Source organism: Poromitra crassiceps, assembly GCF_964638095.1.
Source record: "Poromitra crassiceps genome assembly, chromosome: 7".
Taxonomy (NCBI): Eukaryota; Metazoa; Chordata; class Actinopteri; order Beryciformes; family Melamphaidae; genus Poromitra; species Poromitra crassiceps.
Window position 1 is genome coordinate 24,784,583 of NC_139628.1, and position 22,825 is coordinate 24,807,407.

The 22,825-nt window shown below is 42.9% G+C and overlaps 2 protein-coding genes across 2 annotated transcripts in view; both read right to left on the reverse strand.

The window, feature by feature from the left end:
• ccdc171 (coiled-coil domain containing 171) overlaps nt 1-6,241 on the reverse strand; it is a gene marked incomplete at both ends in the record, with an annotated part of 39,933 nt that extends 33,692 nt beyond the window's left edge. The window contains 4 exons of the mRNA XM_083640013.1: nt 651-820; nt 2,549-2,699; nt 4,824-4,908; nt 6,105-6,241. Of these exons, the coding sequence (XP_083496139.1) occupies nt 651-820; nt 2,549-2,699; nt 4,824-4,908; nt 6,105-6,241 (543 nt within the window). The remainder of the gene's footprint in view (nt 1-650; nt 821-2,548; nt 2,700-4,823; nt 4,909-6,104) is intronic.
• Nucleotides 6,242-6,305: 64 nt separating this feature from the next.
• LOC310779483 (NACHT, LRR and PYD domains-containing protein 3-like) overlaps nt 6,306-22,825 on the reverse strand; it is a gene marked incomplete at both ends in the record, with an annotated part of 33,284 nt that continues 16,764 nt past the window's right edge. The window contains 6 exons of the mRNA XM_083640015.1: nt 6,306-6,324; nt 12,130-12,631; nt 13,138-13,184; nt 17,251-17,424; nt 17,516-17,659; nt 17,767-19,720. Of these exons, the coding sequence (XP_083496141.1) occupies nt 6,306-6,324; nt 12,130-12,631; nt 13,138-13,184; nt 17,251-17,424; nt 17,516-17,659; nt 17,767-19,720 (2,840 nt within the window). The remainder of the gene's footprint in view (nt 6,325-12,129; nt 12,632-13,137; nt 13,185-17,250; nt 17,425-17,515; nt 17,660-17,766; nt 19,721-22,825) is intronic.

The following is a 22,825-nucleotide window of genomic DNA, read 5'->3' on the forward strand; positions in this document are numbered from 1 at the left end:
AGAGACGCGTAGTTGGTTATTGATTTTTCTAAACGGATATGATTTACTATCCGGTTACACGTGTACACAGTGACATCCCTACTTTTAATGTTTGATTACTTGTGTTGTGATTTTATGCTATGTAATTCTTGTTTTTAATGTGTTGTTCTCTCTGTTTTTTTAACCCATTATTATTATTATTATTATTATTATTATCCTCTCCACGGCCACCACAGGCAAACGAGTGTGAGGGTGTTTGTGTAGGACAATGAGGGCAGCATTGTCTCCACTGAACTGCTTTACGTCCAGTGACAGATCCCAGGCAGACAACAGGTTGCCAGTCTATAATATCTCGCTACGAAGGCGAGGGCTTCCACACGGCGCGCGGCTCACAATTGGCCAGCATGAGAAGCGTGCAAGCTACAGGCGAGCACGCGAAGCCCGTAGCTTCCTACCTTCTAGTTATAATTAGAGACAGTCTATCCAATGTTACAGACAGGATTACAGTAGAGAGAATGAAACACGTGATTACATTTGATGAAACTGCCACAAAATATTAAGTAAAGGTTTGCGTGTGTGTGTGTGTGTGTGTGTGTGTGTGTGTGTGTGTGTGTGTGCGTGCACGTGTGTGTGTGTGCACATGTGTGTGTGTGTGTGTGTGTGTGTGTCACCTGCAGTAGCTGGTGCAGTCGTTGGTTGTCTGAGCTGACGCTCTGCACCAGCCGGTCTCGCTCCTCCACTTCCTGCTGCAGTGCATGCTGGTCCTCGTCCCGGGCCTGCCGCGTGACCTCCAGAGCTCTCTGCAGGTCTGACACTGTCTGCTGGAGCTCTGCTGCACGCACTGCACAGTGCACACACACACACACACACACACACACACACACACCCACACCCACACACACACACACAAGCACACACACGCACACACACACACACACGCACGCACACACACACACACACGCACACATACAGAATATTGTCGGACAACATATTGATTTAGGGGACGCCTGGGTAGTGTAGAGGTAAAAGCACTCGCCTACCACCGCAGAGACTCCTCGCTGTCAGCGGGTGACTGCACATGTATCAGAGGAAGCATGTACTAGTCTACAACTCTCCGCAGATCAGCAGAGGGGGGGCGGGGCAATGACCGGTACAGCAGGGGGAACCGGCCAAGTACAATAGGGGAGAAGACGGGAGAAGAATCCGGAGAAGAAGAAGAAAAAACAAATGAAGGGGGGTTGGATGCACTGATTTATCGGCTGTACATCGTCCGATATTGGCCTTGATGACTGCCATCGGCCCATCTGCAAATAAGATGACGTTCACCAACGGCAGAGAGCGATGTTCATCTGTTGCTTTAGTAGCTTCTATTGCCCGTAATGTAAAGGCAGCATTATGAGGCGTGGGGCTGCATGGTATTGGGAAAAACTGACATTGGAAAAAAATGACAATAATTTTTTTCTGCGATAGCTATATCTATCTATCTATCTATCTATCTATCTATCTATCTATCTATCTATCTATCTATAGATATATATAGATATATATATATATATTGCGATATGAAAAAATACAGGAATTTTCACCAAATGACTTGAATAGCTCTATCAAGCCTCCCCTTTAAGAAGGTGCATATATATGCAATATGTTCGCTGCTGTACCTAAATAAAGTGCCAGTTCTTGCACGTGCAGTTGGTCCGGACTTAGTAAACAGCTTGTTACCACCTACAAGCTAAAGCTAAGCTAAACTAGACCAGCACAACCCCAGAGGCTTCCCAGCTACAGCTCAGAGCCGCAAAACTCTTAAAGGAACACTCTGCCCATTTTCAACCAGCTTTGTATCATTAGAACATCAGTAGTATATCAGAAAACTGTAAACTGTTTTGAAGTCTGTCATTTAATTTGACAGTTATTGAGTGTTAAAGTGTGGACCAGTGACATCACTGGTCCACACTAACTCAAATTAATAACTCATTAACTCAAATCAACTCTCAAACTGTAAACAGTTTTGAAGTCATTCATCTAGTTTGACAGTTATTGAGAGTTGATTTGAGTTAATGAGTTATTAATTTGAGTTAGTGTGGACCAGTGATGTCACTGGTCCACACTTTAACACTCAATAACTGTCAAATTAAATGACAGACTTCAAAACCGTTTACAGTTTTCTGATATACTACTGATGTTCTAATGATACAAAGCTGGTTGAAAATGGGCAGAGTGTTCCTTTAACAAACCCTTAAATCAGAGTAAATTACATTATATCAGACGGACTTCTCTCGTACATTATTCATGGTAAATGAGAACCATGCGAGTTTTCCATTCGTACCAAGCGGGGAAAAAAGTTGTAACTTGAGGACGTGTTTGAGTTAATCGGTCTTACTTGACATCACACGTCCTGCGATGTGACTATTGCGCATGCGTACATTGCGACGACAATGCTGAAACGATATATTGTGCAGCCCTACTGCAACCGCCAATCAAATCCAAAGAAGAAGAAGAAGAAGCCCTACTGCGGCCAACCGCCAATCAAATCCAAAGAAGAAGAAGAAGAAGCCCTCCTGCGGCATACCGCTCAGCCCGTGGTTGTCGCCTCTCAGCTGGCTGACCCTCTCAGCCTCTCTGCGGCTCACGGCCAGATCAAACTCCAGCGTCTGTCTGTGCGCCTCTCCTCTCTCCACAACCGAGCGCAGCCGCGCCACCTGCGCCTGCAGCAAGGACAGCTGCAAGAGATGGGAAAAGTAGACACATTCTTTACTCAAGTAGAAGTACGGGTACTTGTGTAAAAAAAAAAAAAGTCTGGTAAAAGTAGAAGGACTGATTCAACTTGTTTATTCAAGTAAAAGTAAAAAAAAAAGTACAGGCTCTGAAATGTAAGAAAGTTACAAAAATAAAGTATTTCTACCGGCAGTTTCTGTGCAAAGCTAACTGAAACTCACGTCATATTAATATAATTCGAAGACTATTAAACGTAGAACATCCCCTCCGAACATGTTTTAAGATGTATAAATACTCTACTCGTGTGATATGGTTTTTCCACAACAAAGGTGCACATGGGAGAGGGCGAGAGACGAGAGAGACAAACAGCGTTACATCGTTTTTGTCTGTCGTGCATTAAAACTACCCTGTTTTGAAAATGTACGGAGTAGAAAGATTTACTTCCCATCTCTGGCTGCAACACACAAGTGGCCGTGGTGTGCAACACACACACACACACACACACACACACACACACACACACACACACACACACACACACACACACACACACACATATATATATTTTCAAATATACATACTACAGCATGCGCTGGGACGCGTCATCAGTGATGTTAACTGGGGTCGTGAGGTGTTTCGGGTCTGTCAACATCATACACCCTCGCCCACTCTTAAAAAGAGCTATCTATCTCTACCTCATTTTAGGAAACAAATTCCTCAAACTGTGTGGACTATTAACACATTGACTGCCAGCCGTTTTTTTTTTGCTGTAGGTAGCTTCTGCCAGGCCGTTTTTTGAGGATTCTGGCTCATTTTACAAGAGCCGAGGATTCTTTTCTGCTTGGAGTTTGTGAACACAAAGTTCACAAAAGTACTAATAGAATGTGTGCTTTCTCTGTCTAAAAGAGTTAGTTTGTAGAGTTAGTAGTTATGTAGATATTAGCCGTTGAGTACAGCATGGTTTCAGCTGTCTGAGAGTGAAAGCTGAGATAATCGCAGTTTTGTGAAATTCAATCAAACAGGCAGAACAGTCACTTTAACCATTTATTTTTGGCATCAGTGAGAGATCAGACATCCAAACAATATAGTTCCGAACGCCCTCTCCTTCAACTCCTCCCTCCGTGGGCGTGTCTAGTGGCTTTCAGCCTGCGTTTGTCACAAGCGAGTGCTCTGCTGCTGCTGCTGCTGCTGCGAGTTTGAGCAGCCTCCCTCCCTGGCAGCGAGTTTGAGCAGCCTCCCTCCCTGGCAGCGAGTTTGAGCAGCCTCCCTCCCTGGCAGCGAGTGTGGATAGGGCTCACTCGTCTCTTGGGTTTGAGAGCCCCGATGAAGCCCTGTGCGACTCTAGGCTTTATGCTGCCCACCCAGTCCATTTCTGGAACCCCCCACCGCAGCAGCGCGAAAGCGTCCCCGCCTACAGTATGAGAATGAGGCTCGTTCGTTTCTGGGTTTTCGGAATGCGTGCGATTCTGGCCTTTCTGCGGGCGTTTCAAAGTGTGTTTCACCCATAATATATTATGCAAATTTGCAATCCCCCGTGTGCTGCTGCTGGCGCGGCCCGAGAGCGGCGAGTCTGGTGACTGATGACTGTAAAATCGGCAAGCCATTTCCTTGAGAATGGAGGAAGCAGCCGCGGGAGGCGGCTGCTTTTGGTTGACTTTCTCTCTGTCGGGAGAGCACCGTCGCCACCTAGCTGGTCGGTAAAATAGATTATACACATTCAATACTTCCAATATCTCCATAGGAGACGCGGGGGGCATTGATCCACGTAGCACCATCAAAAAAATATATATATATTTTTTGACGACTCAACTCGTCGTTGGCAGTGAACGGTTGGATTCTGTTTGACGACTCAACTCGTTGTTGGCAGTGAACGTGTTAAGAAAGGCTTTCTGCTGTTTTATATATGAGGGGTTTGGTTCCCAAATGAGTCTCCTTCTTATGAACAAAGTGACAGCTCCTATGACAAAAATAACCACCAAATTAAACCGAGTGATGGTACTTCTTAAAGGACAGGAGGGAACTTAAACACTACAACACACAATCCCGCTGCTGTGAGACAGAGGAGAGCAGCGGTTTGGTTTCTCACCTCCTGCTGTGAGACAGAGGAGAGCAGCGGTTTGGTTTCTCACCTCCTGGTTGTGGACCGACTTCAGCTCCAGTTTGTCTTTCTCCAGCTGGTTCAGTCTCCATCTCAGCCCGTCCTCTCCCGCCCTCTCTCTCCTCCTCCCGCTCTTCCCCTCTCTCTCGCTCTCTCTCTCCTCCTTCTCCTCTCTCTTTCCTCTCTCTCCTCCCTGCTCCCCTTTCTGCTGCAGGGCGGAGATGATCTCCTTCAATCTGGAGACAAAAATAGAAAAGTGTCATTCGATCATGAGCTTTGTTCAGGGTTCCTACACATTTTCAACTGGAAAAATGCCATACTTTTACCAGACATGGATTTGTTTTGAAGATGTTGTCTGGTGTGTTCAATATGATTCACACAGATAAGACATCTTCTTGTCCCTGCTAACTAGGTCATATCACTGTATAGATCAAGAAGACTGTTTTGCAAATATCAGAATATGTGAGATGATTGGCAGAGAGGATTTTTCCCAGCAGACCCTGTGTTCTTGACTGGATGTGATTTTGATGCAGAGTATTTGATATAATACATGCTGACAGTGGCTGGGTCACAAGAGCATCCCTCTATCTGAACATTATTCTTCACATCAACAAAAACTGTGAACTCAAACGGGTCTACAACATCATCAATGCTAGAATTATGTGTGTATCTGACCTGAACCACAACATTTCTCATACTTTTTCCCATACTTTTTTTTTTCAAATTCCCAAATGATTCAAGATTCAAGTAGTAGTCCTTGTAATGTAAGTCCATGTATTACTATACATGGAAGTAAATCAGATGAATCAGCTCCTGTGTATTTGTACAGAAAAGTCATAATGTATAATGTATACTGAACAAAAATATAAATGCAACAATTGTGTTTTTGCGCCCATTTCTCGTGCGTTTAAATAAAACATCGAAGACTTTCTTTATGCACTCAAAAGGCTGATTTCTTATAAAGTATTTAAAAAATGCTTATTTCTTTGAAATTTTGTTCACAAATGTGTTTAAATCCGTGTTCGTGAGCACCTCTCCTTTGCCAAGATAATCCCTCCACCTGACAGCTGTGACATATCCAGATGCTGATTAAACGGCATGATTATTGATTATCGGGTGTGCCTTGAGCTGCTCACAATAAAAGGCCAGTGTAACATGTGCAGTTTGATCACCAGATATTGACTGGTCTGCAAAGAATGCATATCTGTAGTCCTAGTCATGACTCGTGTGAGATCCATATTAGTCATTGTTGATCAGTATGTCTATATGTAACATTAAAGTATATATGGAACATTAAACTCTCGGTTCTCACCTGGCTATCTCCTCCTCGGAGCTCTTGTTTTTGAGTCTGGGGTGTGATGCCCGTGGCTCCGCCTGGCTCTGCGCGCTCTCCTGCCGCCTGGCCCGGTCAGGCTGCTTCAGGCGCCGCTTCGCTGCTTCCGTCGGCATGCTGAAGGTTTAAAGCCCCTGGAGATGATCAACCAAAGTGACTCAAAACAAGCGTACTTTACCTTCAGCGTTGCTTCAGCATCCTGTGTGAACGGGGGTTAAACAGTGTAACACTTTACACTTGCTGGGGGAACTAGTTGCAGCGGCGTGCACGTACAATTTTAACAATGGGCTTATGAAATTACTTTATATTAATATTATATTAATATAATTACTAATAACTATATCTTTTTTAAATAATTTAGGAAGTAAATTGTAATGCCTAATCATTCCAAGTACCCCCTGCAAGCTGCACAAGTACCCCTAGGGGTACATGTACCCCTGGTTGGGTATCACTAGTATAGATATCATCACACACACACACACACACACACACACACACACACACACACACACACACACACACACACACACACACACACACACACACACACACACACACACACACACACAAACACACACACACACACACACACACACACACACACACACACACACATATTTTGTACTGGCCTGCACACACCTACAAATATTAAAATGAATAGATTTCTCAAAATAAGTTTCACTATTACTCTCGAGTCATTTTTCATGGGAGTAATTGTAATTTTACTACAGATTTCAGTACTCTACCCAACACCATGTGACATGTCAACCGTTACTTTGCTGACAGAAGGTGCAGTGCAGAGAGCCTGGAGGTTGTGTTGGTGTCAGAGGAGGCTGGTTGCCTGGCTCTCGTCGCCTTGCCAGCGGCGGACGCGACGCACTCAAACCGCGGCCGCTTCACCTGCACCGCCAAACTCCATCACAAAATCTGAAGGTTTCCTCGCTTATCGCCAAAGTAGCCTAACCTACGTACGCTTCAGAGCATTCGTCAAGACATTTCAGGAATGATCAGAATCCGCTTTTCAAGTCGGCATGCACACAACACACCAAAGCAGCACTTATTTCAACATTATTCAACTTTTAGAAGTAGCCTTCTCTCGCCAAAATAAATAGCGTTAGCGAATGCGCCGTAACGAGGCGAGCAGTGTCAACATTTTTAAATTGACACGAACTGTATTGTAATAACGTGCTGCTTGGTGGATTATTTGAATGCCGAATTTACCGGGATAGCCTAGATTTTTACGTTATCTTCATACTAGCCTCAACGCGAGACTCATCAGTCATAGAACGACTGATGCTATCTTCATACGACAGCGGCCCAAACAAAGACGCCCAACAACAACTACTATGGCAGCGGCACAGAACAAGAACAGCTTCAACTGGTTTGGGAAAGTCAACACGTCGTATAATTATATTATCTTTCAATAGAAAAGCAGAGGAATGTTACTGTGAAACGAGTATAAACACTTACTGCAGCATTTCATCAAAAGCCGTTTGAATCTGACGCCATCTTTGTGTACACAAACGCTGGAGGCTAACGTCATTTCCGCTTTACTCATCCTAGCCTCTGGATTGGCCATGTCGAGCTATGATGTCGAGGGTTTGACGCGTCTAAAGACCCTCGTAAACAGAAGGTCTTTTGATTGCAAGTTGTAACAAAGTATGGATCATAAAATATGTGTACACAAAATAAAAAACAACAACAGGGGATTTAAATTACACATTCTTACAGATATAGCCTACAGAAGAACAGAGTGTAATTATCTCGACAAAAATATATAAATAAGTAATTTCCTTATAGAGTGAAGGATTACAAAGGAAATAAACTTAGATCATATTAGATGCGACTTTAAAAACGGTGCTGAAACTGGCTTGTTGCAGGAGCAGAGAACAGGACCTACCGGTATATGAATATTAAGAGAATCAGTTGTAGTGACATCTTCTGATGATATTAAGATAGGGCACTGTGGCAACAACATAGTTTCGGGGTCTTACTAAACATGGAGAAAATATAGCCTATGTATTTTTTTATGGCTGTTGACAGTATTTTATATTTTATGGAGTAAAAAGAGATATCCAAAATTCCCTCTGTAAAAACAGTTGGCTCTAACATAAAGGAAACAATAATTTTGACCTGGCTTTATCCAATGTACCCATTTCTGTACTATAAATGTATGCAAATTAGCACATATTTAATTAGATAATACCTAATTTGCCTGAACATACAATTTCAGAAATATTATAATGATGTGTTTTTATGGATGATGTCTGCTCAGTCAAGATGGATCAGATGACATTTGATTTCTTCAGACATTTACTCGAGCTCAGTTCATTCAATGAACACACATAATGCATGGCAGAGAATGACAAAGAAAAAGGAAGGAGTCACCAGCTTATATGGTCCTTCAGGGCGCAGTATTGTATAGTAAACCGTGGACGATTCCCTGACTGACAGGGGCCCTGACAGGGGGCCTAAAAAAATGGAAGACTGGAATTTTTTGCTGTATTAAATTATCAACCTATCGTCATGAATATAATATTTTATTCACAATGTACTAATAAAACGAATGGGTTATTTTTATTTGTATTGTATTTTTGCAAAAAAAAAATCATCCAACCGCCTCCCCCTTCGATTTGATATAAAATGGTTCAGTCCTGCCTCAAGTCCGCCTCCAAACCATGCAGAACTGCCTGCCCTGCTGGCTTCTATCAGAAATGCCTAGTGAGTTAGATCCTATAGATCAGGCAGCAGCAGCATCATCATGAGAGAGATCAAGAGAGCCAATTAAACAAATGAAATGGTCAAAGTTGTCATTGACATTAAGGTATTTTAGATAGGCGCCCGATTATTTCTAAATAGTTGAATGCGGTTTCCCCGCGTGAACGCTTGCGCTATGGAATCACAATCAGAATGATTAGAACAGCTGTTTAGATAATCACATTTCTACAAAACCATGCTATACCTTATTTTGTTCATAAGAAGGAGGGGTTACAAGTAAGCAGAATATATGAAAGCCTAAGAACAAAAAATTTGTAGTAATTCAATTAGTTACAATTACAAACCATGTCAGATCTCTTTGGATCTGACATGACATCTCTGTTCTCCATCTACTCTCCAAAACGTTCCTGTGCTCCATAAGAGTAATAATTATTATGCATATGAATTAATTTGATTGTGATATTAAAGAATGTATGTTAAATCGAACATGATGCTGTGATATTGTCCAAATCTCCAAGAAGCCTTTTATTTTTTCCTGTGATGGCTATACTATACTAGTCCTACATAATCATTTCCTACACAGTGGATTTACAGGGTCTGATAGTTTATAGTGACACACACTCTTGTCTTGTCATAAGATAGAACTGTCCTAATGAATGTTATTCAACTTTTGTATATCCATACTGGAAATTAAGCTGTTAGTCCATAGTGAAATAGGCTGTTACTTCACAGAAAATTGTGTTTACATTTCACTCCTCTCCTAGCCAATATTTAATCAATGCAGGGATTTTTTTTTGCAAGCCATTCATACTAAATCAGTTGTCCCTGGCCTACAACAGTCTATAATAACAGAGTCCTGTTGGACTCCATCATGTGTGTATCAATATTCTTTCTAAGTCATTAGTTTACTGATAGTATTTCTTTGTTCACTCTGGGGTATTCAGAGCAAAGAGGGAGAGAGAGAGAGAGAGAGCACATGATGATTCAACAGGGCAAGGAGAGCTGGTATAGATGATATGGAGGTGAGTAAGAAAGGGCAAATAATGACATTACAATAGTCTAATCTAAATATTAATTTAAAATGAGATATTCCTCCAAATCGGGCTTCAAATGGCCTATATTTTCTGCCGCCGTCTGTAGATCTGTGGCCCTTAACAGAGTCCTTAACATTGAGGACTTGGCTTTTGATGTGACGGTCCCTACTGGAACTTGCTAGGCTGCCTCGCTAATTCTGTTTCATGATTCCAACCAACGATGAGACAAGTATATATTATATATCATTTACGATAATGTAACCAATGTGACATGACCATTTATTTAGCAGACATAGCACACAGCACAACATCCAAGACACAGAACACACTGCGTTCACTTACGGCAAGAGTCATGGGACAATACACCACAAGATTCAGGAAGCTTGCGATAAATACAATAAGAGACATTTGCTATGGGCACTTATATGACATGAACGTGTTTTCATATTTAAAAAAATAAAAGGGCGTTCAATAATAGTCATCATTGCACGTGGAGTGCACGTCACACTGTGACTATCTGATCACACAACATGTAAATTGTCAATCAAATGTCATTTTATTCAACAAAAACACAAAAGACATCTACATGTATTGTTTCCAAAGCAATATGAGATCAATATTGAATTGTTTTGAAGGGACAGTCTAAACGCTACTTTGGGGGAACGTGGAGAGAACGTCAGACTTTCTGGGTAGATGACTTGTTTGCTGGGTATTAAAATGTTTACCCTATTCACCCTGGGGTACCAGGGCAGACACAAAACCATTCACTTAAGTGCCCTATTTTGGGATGAAAAAGGTGACTCACTGTTACCTAAAGGTGACTAGTTTGCATCCCTGCCTATTCTATTATCATGTTACTTTGCAACAAAATGGGTTGTCTGCTTCCACCAGATTAAATAAAATACATTATTTTGTATGTTATGTTGACTGATTTGTTTTTTATGTAAATGTCCATTCGGCCCAAAGCTAATTATCTACCCACTCCATTTCAATAGAACGTTAGCTCCATGTTAGCCGCCGTTAGTGGGTAGACTGGACATTTTATTTTGGGTAAAGCATGAGAGGTTTTTATATTTACACTAGGTCTGGGAGTATGAATTGCTTTCAATGGGTGGATGTTTGCCACAACAAGCCGTTTGGGGAGTGCTTACACGGATTGTGCGAACACCACTGCTGCGCTGCCTGGACTGATAACGCCAGCTAACCTAACGTGGTTCACTAGCCACAGCTAGTCTCAGCCACAACTAACAGTAATGCTAAACAAATCTGCTGCCTCCTCGTCAGGTTTCCTCTGGGAAAGCCTTGCGAGACATGCGTTGCAAATCAGTAGAGGCTTTTAGCGTTGTCAAGAGAGGACTGAGCGAGCGTGCTTTTTGTTTGTTGTCAACTTGCCAGCAACGGAAGTGTAACTTGGCCGGCCAATCGTTTGAATGCATTAAGCAACGTTCCGCACAAACACATAGATCGGTCCGCGTAAACTCTTGCAGGATTACTCCCCCTTTATAAATTGAAAATATGCGGGAATTCCGAATAATGTGCGGGATTCCCACAATCCCGCGCCAAATTTTAAGCCCTGGTTTTCCTTGTCTCAGGCCTCAAGGTTTGTGGGTATGATCTCAGCCCGGTGTTGTAGGGTGCGGATCACTCCCAGTTTGAGCTCTAATTAAGTGGATGGTGAGAGTCAAACATGAGGTACTGGTCCAGTCGGTGCGAGTTGGCTTCCTGTAGACCTCAACCTGAAGCTCATTTATTTAACTATGGAACAATATATTGGTTTATTTTAGGAAAAGTATAATCACATATGAAGTAATAAAAAAATAACAGAACGAAAAGTATAAAGTAAAATCTTTGAAATTGTGCATGTTTGAAACCACAAGATCAAACAACGTTAACTTTAACTTAAATTGTTGGAAAAATGATAGATATTTAGCTTGGTGTGACATTAGTAAAATACCAGACAAAACACAAAGGTCCGAAGGAAAGATATTTCGACCTGTCAATCATCAACAGACTTGCAGATGAACAACAGTAACTTGATTCTGTCTGGTTAAACATCTAATTAAGTTCATCTTCCAAATAAAACATCTGGCGTATTGATTGTACATATGATTACACACAGCTCACTCTGTGTGGGTGTGTGTGATCATGTACCATCCTGTACAGAGTGAATGTAATTTCAGCAGCTTTGGTAATCAGTGTGTTTCTCTCTCCCTCTATGTGAAAAGAGGGAGATATATCCTCCAGGCCCAAACCCAGTCCAGAACCCAAACCCAGGATAGAGTGGCTCAGTGAATGTGGAGTAGAAGGTGTGGATGTGGATCAGTGTGTCAGAGGAAACAGTGTAGAAGGACAGAGAGCCAGCAGACCAGTCCAGATACACTGCTACTCTGGCTCTGGGAAAGCCAGGGGAGATTGTTGTGGATACTGATGTCTTATTGTGAAAAGCAGTGTAGTGATCAAGAAAGCACAACACACTCCAGGACTTCTCATTCTCTCCAATCGCTAAGTCCTCTCCTCTCCTCCGGATTCCTCTGTAAGTCACTCCTATAGTACACACTGCTGTCATCTCGACCTCCCAGTAACAGCGACCAGTCAGACCATTTCTACACAGCAGCTGAGGAGGCCAGACATTGAATCTCTCTGGGTGATCGGGATATGGGTGCTCATCTCCCACTAGTGTCACCTTTCTGTTGTCTTCAGACAGGAAGAGTTGTCTGTGTGCTGTGTTTGGGTCCAGTGTGAGTTCACAGGCATCTGGAGAGAACAAGACACAATATATAAAATATTTTTATTGTCAGCAAGGCATTTATTATGTGTTGAGATCATGAACACTATAATCTCTTAACAGTTTCATGATGTCACATTATTATTATTATTATTATATTATTATCAGCCACTATATTATTGGGCGGCTGTGGCTCAGGAGGTAGAGCGGGTCGTCCACCAATCAGAAGATCGGTGGTTCCATCCCCGGCTCCTCCAGTTCGCATGTCGAAGTGTCCTTGGGCAAGACACTGAACCCCAAATTGCTCCCGATGGCTGTGCCAGCACCCTGCGTGGCAACTTGCCACCCTTGGTGTGTGAATGTAGGCACATTGTAAAGCGCTTTGGATAAAAGCGCTATATAAATGCAGTCCATATTCATTCACAGTTGGACTTGAATGAACAGATGTCACAAACTGCTGTGTAGGGGACTTTCCATGTAAGCAGTTGAATGTTTGCTACTTTGTTTTCCTGAAGCAAACTAAATAAACACTTACACTTCCTCAGACCTGAATTCATCCACTGGACTTCAGGATGGTCCACACTGTGGTGGAAACAAAGGAAGACAAGAATATTATATTTGATGATAGAAACATAGCCTTCCCTATGAAGGATTTTTCCGTACATTACTCATATACACCATTAGACATTAATAAATACTCCTCAGCTTCTCAGTGTGACAGAGAAAATGTGTGTGACGCTCAGCTTTTTAGCAGTCATTGCCTCTCCAGACCTGAGAGAGTCCAGTCTCCAGTGTGGATCCTCCAGTCCAGCGAGCAGCGTCACTCCTGAGGCTCCTGGATTATTGTAGCTCAGGTCCAACTCTCTCAGATGGGAGGGGTTGGAGCTCAGAGCTGAAGCCAGAGAAGCACAACCTTCCTCTGTGAGCATACAGCCTGACAGCCTGCACACACACACACACACACACAAACTCATGTCAGATTGTATTTGTACAAACAAACTGGCATAAGCCAGCAGCGAGCACACTCACCGGTGTTTTTAAAGTTTCGGTGCACGGCACAGGAGATACTTAGTAGGAGAAGTTCAAGTTCAAGTTCAAGTTTATTAGTGTCCCAAAGGGCAAATTGAGTTGCAGCATATAGACATACAAATAAGAACGTTGACAAGAAACAACACAAGTAGCATGTTATGTTACATGCCTATAGTTAAAAATAAATAAAAGGCTAAATAAACATCAAGGACCTTGTTTGTGGCACACAATGACCGATAATGTGCAAGGTAGCATTAAAGTGCACAGCAATCGGTAAAGTGCACAGCGATCGATAAAGTGCACAGCGATCGGTAAGTGCACAGCGATCCGTAAAGTGCACAGCGATCCGTAAAGTGCACAGCGATCGGTAAAGTGCACAGCGATCGGTAAAGTGCACAGCGATCAGTAAAGTGCACAGCGATCCGTAAAGTGCACAGCGATCAGTAAAGTGCAGACACGCAGCGACCGGTAAAGTGAGGTAGTAGAATAAAGTGCACGAATGGCCAGTAAAGTGCACAAAGTAAGGAAAGATAAATCAATAGTTAAAAACAATAAAATAATAGAAACCATAAAATCAATAGAAACAATAAAACAATACAAACAGCGGCGGAGGCTGAAGGTAAAAAATGATAATAAAACACTAAACCATCACTGCCTTCCCTCAGCAGCGTTCAATGCTCGAATGGAGACAGGGACAAAGGAGAACTTGTGCCTATTTTTTGTGGCCCGTGGGGCACACAGTCGACGACCTGAAGGAAGGAGCCTGTACTCCGAGCTTAGAGGGTGGGCTGCGTCTGAACGGATGGACAAAGCCTTCTTAAGTACTTGTCTGTTAAAGACATGGTCGAGGCTGTCCAGATGGATACCGGCTACTTTAGATGCCACCTTCACAATTTTTCCGAGGGAATTCTTATCCTTAATGCACAGGTTACCATACCAACAGGCAATGGAAAAGGAAATGACTGACTCGATATACGCACTATAAAACAGTTTCATCAGAGTCTTATCAATTTGGAACTTTGCAAGTTTCCTCAGGCAATGTAGACGTTGCTGACCTTTTTTACACAACATGTCAGTGTTCAGGTCGAATTTGAGCTTGTCGTCAATTATCGTGCCTAGATATTTATAACTGGTGACAAGATCCACGTTCTGACCATTGAAAACACTGTTCTGAGGTGTAGGAGGGGAACGTCTGTAATCAATGCATATTTCTTTTGTTTTCGAGACATTGATCTGCAAGAAAGCATCATTACACCAGGACAGGAAAGCATCGATAACCTGCCCGTGGCCGTCCTCATCATCCTTAAGCAGGCTGACGATGACAGAATCGTCAGCATACTTAATGATGAATCTGTTGTTATACAGGCCACGACAGTCGTTGGTGTAAAGAATGTAAAGAAAGGCGGATAAGACACAGCCCTGAGGCGAGCCGGTAGAGGATGACAAGATGCTAGATAAAATCCCATTAACTCTTACTCTTTGAGATCTGTTAGTAAGGAAGTCAAGGATCCAGCCCACTAAACATGCATCCAAACCAAACGTGCTGAGTAGTTTATCTACCAGGACATGGGGCTGGATGGTATTAAACGCTGATGAGAAATCAATGAAGAGCAGCCTGGCATGGTTTTTACTGCCTTCTAGATGTTTGTGAAGAAGATTGAGTAGGGTGGCAGTAGCGTCTTGGACGCCCCTTCCAGTCCTATAAGCGAACTGAAAAGGGTCCAGCAGGCTCTCGGTTTTTGCCACAAGCTCAGACTTAAATCATCTGAAATCATTAAGCGTCTTTGGATTATTGCTCTTGGCAACAGGGACAATGGTGGACTGCTTCCAGAGAGACGGCACCCTCTGCTGGATCAGAGACAAATTAAAAATATAATTGAAAATGGGGCCTAATTGCTCCGCACAAGTCCTAAGAAGGCGACCACCGATGTTGTCTGGGCCAGGACTTTTCCTAGGTTTGCACCTTTTAAAACACTTGATGACACTCTGTTCATCAATGAAAGGTTTAGAAGGAGTGAGAGGCGGGGCTGGCAAGAGAAGATTGTTTCTGATCTCAGAATGTTTATCTCTAAAATCATGAACATCAAATCTAACATAAAAGTCGTTAAAACTCTGAGCCAACTGATGATCAGAATTGTAGTCAGCCAATGTCACCTTATTTCTGCCTCCCTTGGTCAGCCCAGTGATCGTTTTCATGCCTTCCCAGGCTGAACCCAGGTTCAGAAGGAGAGCCAGCACACAAAAATGTCCTTTCGTTGAGTTTATTCCAGCTTAACACCAGGTACAGCACACGGATGTTTCAGCCTAATGGCCTTCTTCAGCGTGTTGCTGTGTCAGGCGGAGATGACGTTTAAATACACTGAGAACGGAAGTACTTTCAATAAACGAAATATCAAAATTCAGTTACAATATATAAAGAATTCAAGAACCAAGCAATACACAACACAAAAGTTCCATCATCAAAGAAAATGTCTACATACAACAATGTATGCATATATAAATCACAATAGTCTGGTCAGTCCCACTGTGTGGGAGAGCAGAACCAGGCCTAGGTAAAGGCCCTGCTGTATTCAAAGTGACAGGTAGGCGGAGTAAGCCAGGTCTGGACTACAGATAGATACAAAACAAAATACAGAATACAATAGAAATGTTTTAAAACAAGAATTATGCTTAAATAATTGCACGTTCCCACTATAATGGCCTAGAAAGAGGTCCCGCTGTATTGTGATAACAGACAGGAGAGATTAAGCTAGGGCTGGAATGCATATTACTAAGTACATTAAAAATAGACAATACAAATATGTTACAAAATTGCACATTCAAAGAAAGCAGCCCAATAACAGTTCCTCATTAAGTCCTTTCGGATGCTCTGTCTGAAGAGTGTGAATCCAAAAGGCCTCTCTTTGTAGCAAGGCCCTATCTCTATCCCCACCCCTTTTCAATGGACTGACAGTTTCTATGCCCTGGAACCTCAGGGTGCAAACCTCATGTCCCATAGCGTTGAAATGTCTTGCTACAGAAGATTTTTTATCCTTATTGCAAATTTTACTTTTGTGCTCGGAGATGCGGGTTTTGAGTTCTCTACGAGTTTTCCCCACATAAACATTTGAACAAGGACATTTTAACAAGTACACAACGAATTTAGATCTACAAGAAATTCTACTTTTAATGTTGTACTTCTTGCCAGAGTGTGGGTGACAACGAAAGGACATTTTTGTGTGCTGGCTCTCCTTCTCCTAGATTGTATTTGTAGCCTACTGTGAAATTAGTGATAATGCCATCAAATTAATCAAAACTGCCTCAAATGCAAGCAGTTGGCTGATCAGCATGTGGTTTCATTTACTCCAGTTTGAGAGTTATCCACTCACTTTGTGACAGCATATTAGAAGTAATTTATGGCATTTTAGGTTTCAACAACTGAGGCAGCGAGGAGAGGAAAGAATGCAATGTCCTCATTCACAGAGGCTAGGGAATGCTAAATGTTGGTATCACAACTGGTTTTAAAATTACATTTGCAGAGAAAATCCTAATCCTACACAGGTGTTTGTCTGCTGACAGTAACCGGTATGTAAAGAATGATGTAAATGGCCATCTCTTGAACAGGTTGTGGCATACTGACCTGAGAGTTTCCAGTCTACAGTGTGGACTCTCCAGTGCAGCAGAGAGCAGCTTCCCTCCTGAATCCTGCAGGTCGTTGTTACTCAGGTCCAGCTCTCTCAGACAAGAGGACTGGGAGCTGAGACTTAAAGACAACTCCTGGCAGAATTTATCTGTGAGCTTGTTTTGATTCAACCTGACAAAACATAGAAATGGCTCGCTTGTTTGACTAAACAGCATACAGTGACACCATATCATTACAAAAACACAACCTGATCTTACTGTACCTGAGAGTTTCCAGTCTACAGTGTGGACTCCCCAGTCCAGCAGAGAGCAGCTTCACTCCGGAATCATGAAGGTTGTTGTTACTCAGGTCTAGCTCTGAGACCAAAGCTTCACAGCTTCTCTCCGACAGATTACACCCACTCAACCTGACAAATAATTAGTGATGAACAAGTTTGAACAAATTTGTTTTTCCCCCTTCTCTATGAATATTACATTTAATATATTGAATATATCCAGTTATGCATGCACATACAGAGCTTTTTTGGAGACTTTGACCACTGGCAGCAGCCTCAGAAGGGCCTCCTCTGAAGCAGAATATTCCTTCAGGTCAAACACATCCAGCTCTTCTTCTGATGACAGCAAACTGAAGACCAGAGCTGACCACTGAGCAGGGGAGAGACATCCTGATCTCAGGTAATAATGTCTGGATCCGGACCAGGTTTTTTCTGATCTCAGGTTCTGTTGGATCTCCTTCACTAGAGAACCATCATTCAGCTCATTCAGACACTGGAAAAGATTGAAGCTTCTCTCTGGAGATGGATTCTCCCTGATCATCTTCTTGATGTAGTGGACAGTTTTCTGATTGGTCCGTGATTTACTTCCTCTCTGTGTCAGCAGGCCTCGTAGGAGAGTCTGATTAGGGCTTCTCTCTGGAGATGGATTCTTCCTGATCTCCTTCTTGATGACGTACTGGACTGTTTTCTGATTGGTCTGTGAGCTACTTCCTGTCTCTGTCAGCAGGCCTTGTAGGAGAGTCTGATTGGTCTGCAGTGAAAGACCCAGGAGGAAGCGAAGGAACAAGTCCAGGTGCCCATTTGGACTCTGTAAGGCCTTGTCTACAGCACTCTGGTAGAGGTGTGTTAGCTTAGATTTGTCTCTTAATAGTGTCGACCACCAGGATGTTGATTGAGTTTCTGACAGTTTATTGACACCAGTGTTGATGAATGACAGAAAGACATGAACAGCAGCCAGGAACTCCTGAATGCTCAGATGGGTAAAGCAGAACATCTTGTTCTGGTACAGCCCACAGTCCTCTTTAAATATCTGTGTGAACACTCCAGAGTACACAGAGACTGCTCTGATATCAATGCCACACTCTGTCAGGTCGGCTTCATAGAAGATCAGGTTGCCTTTCTCCAGCTGTTCAAAAGCCAGTTTCCCCAGAGAGAGTATAATCTTCCTGCTCTCTGCTCTCTTCCAGTGTGGATCTGTCTCAGCTCTCCCATGATACTTGACATTCCCCTGGTTGGACTGAACCACCAGGAAGTGGATGTACATCTCAGTCAGGGACTTCGGCAGGATTTCTCTCTTACTGGTTTTCAATACATAGTCCAGAACTGTAGCAGTGATCCAGCAGACGACTGGGATGTGGCACATGAAGTGGAGGGTTCGTGAAGTCTTGATGTGGGAGATGATTCTGCTGGCCTGATGGTCATCTCTGAATCTCTTCCTGAAGTACTCCTCCTTCTGTGGGTCGGTGAAGCCTCTCACCTCTGTCACAATGTCAATGCACTCAGGAGGGATCTGATTAGCTGCTACAGCTTGTGTGGTTATCCAGAGGTGAGCAGCGGGGAGCAGTTTCCCCCTGATTAGGTTCGTCAGCAGCACGTCCACTGAAGTTGACTCTGTAACATCGGTTAGGATCTTGTTGTTCTGGAAGTCTAGAGGAAGTCGACACTCATCCAGACCATCAAAGATTAACACAACCTGGGACTTGTCAAACTTGTGGATTTCAACTTCTTTGGTCTCAGGAAAGAAGTGATGGATAAGTTCTACCAAGCTGTATTTTACCCCTCTCAGCAGATTCAGCTCTCGGAAAGTGAACAGAAATGTGAACTGTATATTCTGGTTGGCTTTGTCTTCAGCCCAGTCCAGAGTGAACCTCTGTGTTAAGACTGTTTTCCCGATGCCAGCCACTCCCTTTGTCATCACTGTTCTGATTGGTTCATCTCTTCCAGGTAAGGGTTTAAAGATGTCTTCACATTTGATTGTTGTTTCTGGTGCCACTGGTTTCAATGCTGCTTCAATCTGTCTGACCTCATGTTCGTCATTGACCTCTCCACTGCCTCCCTCTGTGATGTACAGCTCTGGGGAGATCTGATCCAGAAGTGTTGGGTTTCCTGCTTTCGCAATCTCCTCAAACATACACTGAAACTTCTCCATCAGATTGGATTTGAGTTCACGTTGGCACACTGCAGCACGAGTTTCTGAATGAACAAATTACATCAATCAGTGGATGTTGCTTTAAACGTGAGAAGTGTAAACATTTCTTTCATGCTTTTCCCAACCCCATGGTATCTATTCTGCTCATCACTCGTGGACAAACAGGTCCTGTCTCACACAAGAGACACACACACACACACACACACACACACACACAAGACAGAGAGGCACACACATGCATGCCCACACAAACACACAGTCACACAAGAGACAGACACACACTGATTACATCAGTGATGATGTCATCAGTTATATCATCAGTGATGATGTAATCGGTGATGATGTCATCATCAGTGATGATGTCATCAGTCTGAGGCTCACGAGAGAGACTGAAGGAGAGAGAGAGACTGAGGGAGAGGGCTGAGGAGAGGGAGAGAGAGGAGAGAGACTGAGGGAGAGAGAGAGAGGGATACATTGTGCGCACGCCAATAGGGCAGGCAAGGCCACAAGGCAGCCAAGCTGTGGGCTAGGCCACGCAGCGGCCGAGCTGCAAATGCGTGCTGCAGGGCCAGCTCGTCGAGCTGCAGGGCGGGCAAGGCCGCGCAGCGGGCGAGCCTAGGAATCGAGTGCGCGTAGCGCGCACGATAGTATATATACACACACACACACACACACACACACACACACACACATGTACTGTGTTCAGCATTATACGGCCACATGATCAAATCAATCTTTCTAGCAGATGATTGTTAAAGAGCGTGGTGCAGGTAAAAAAAGAAATATATATATTTACAGTTAGGATTCTTCTTATGAAAATACCCCCCCAAAACAAAAACAAAATTAAAACATGCCCCCAGGGCAGAAATATGGAGAAAGGTGGCATTATAATTAGGGGTGTGCCACCTTAGGCACCTCACGATTCGATTCGATTACGATTAAGGGTGCTACGATTCGATTATTAAACGATTATTACGATTATTACGATTAATCACGATTTTCGATGCATCTTTTTCACCAAACAGGATTTTTTTTAAGCAAGGTATATTTGTCAGTATCCATTAATTAAAGTAAACAAACAAATGTACCTCCATTATCTTCAGTTGCGACTGAAGTCCACGCATCACATGTTACAGCCACCCTGCATGCTTTCTTCAGTGATTCCAGTTTCCAGTACTTCGGTTTTGGTCTTGTTTTACAGTTAAGGAACTGCTTTCCGGGCGAAATACCGTATTTTTTGCAAATAAAGCAACAAAAAAAATGCATTTTTTTTTTTTCAATTTTTTGCAAATCGATAATCGAACATTGTGAATCAATTTTAATCGTCACGTGACTCATCGCGATGCATCTAAAAAACGATTAATCGGCACACCCCTAATTATAATGCATATGTAAAAAAAATGCCATCTGTGCAGATAACACCTGTGACGGCACTTGGGCTACTGTACTTACTGTAATAATAATAATATACAGTCAATGTGTACAGCAGAAAACTTTCCAAAATACCAGATGTACGATAATTATCGTATTTGTACGCTAATTTACCACCAAAACCAATAGCATTTGACCCTCTGTCTGGTACGATAGTTTGACACTGCCCAGAATGCATTTCGGCATTGAAGGGAGAAAAAGAAAACTCCGCTTCATTTCCCCCCCAAAGGCAACTGGTTACTTTCTGTTTAGTTTGGGCTCTATCTATGGTTAATATGGCACTTTATAGTTTCAGTAGTCAAACGTAACTAGTAGTAAAAACTAGTTGACCCCCAATATACAATCGCTTTTTCAAAATAACGCCTATTTGCAAAGATCATTTTGGGACCTCAAAGCTCAAGAGGAGAGCAGTTTCAGCTACAGAGGGAAGGAGTTTTAGCTGCAGAGTGGAGGTGATGTGCTGTAGTGAGCGGCCTCGTGACGGGCGGACAGACCGGGACAGACGGTCGGCGTATGGAGGTAATTTGATCCGAGGCAACATTGATTGATTATTGTGTATTAAAATTGTCACAGGTGTTATTGCTAGATTTTAGGGTTTTTATGTGCGCGTGCCAGATGCCTCACAAAAACCAGTCTAGATGCAGCTATGTGTGGGGAAAAAACAAAAAACAAAAGAGAAGCCTAATTGTTACATAAAATCCCACATATTAATGCAAAGTGGTGTCTAACCTGCATCATGCTCTTTAACATTTAAGCCCGAAACGCACTGTGAGCGAAACTTGACATTGTCATTTGACGCGCGTCCAGTTTCTGTCCCTATATATCGCGCATCAGATCTGAAATGTTTTTTTTTTTTTTTTTTTTTTTTTATGCTAATACAGATACAGGCTTCATGAACAACATTCAGAGAGCCTAGCATTGATCTGCAGCTACTCATAACTATATGTGAGACTGATTAAGTATGATGAATGTAAGTCCTTGAGTTTTAGGGTCTCGTGCTGAGGAGGTGTTTGTTCATGAACACTGCTTGATGTACTGTCTCCAACAACCGCAGGGGGAAGGCTGTTCCATGTTGCTATGGCAGAGTGGAGAAAGCTTCTGTCCAGGCATTTGGTGTTTGCCCTGGCCAGTGACAGGGCATGGTTTGGTGGGAGCCTCCGGGTGGTTCGACCTGGGACATGAGCGGGGGTTAGCAGCGCTTTCAGGTCTGCCGGGCACTTGGTAGTGTGCATTTTGAAAAGAACAGTTGTTGCAGCAACTGTTCTGCGATGGCTCAACTTGGTGATGGCAAAATCCTTATACACCACAGAATGACAGAACCATCAGTATTTTAGGGAAAAGGCCACTAATTTATATGTAGGCAGGCACAATGACCGATGAAAAAAAAGTTGATATACCGTAGTTTTGAGCCCCTGTCATTCAGAGGCTGTTGGATCATCCTACCCGTCTGCCGTGCAGAGGGGGAGAAAAAAAGGCAGCACTGCAGAAGAAAATTATGCAATCAACTTTCACCAATCTAATCTCATCATGACATCCAGGGATAGGCTATATTTTGCTAGCCGATGCGTTTAGAACATTATTCTCACTTTGATCAGACAGTCTTGCTATAATAGTGTAGTGAATTTACATGCTTGCTGTAAATATGGGAGTGATGTTTGAGGAGCATAGCAAGACAGATGGGGATGAAAGTGGGCAGAGAGGGAAGGGGGGGAGTTCAG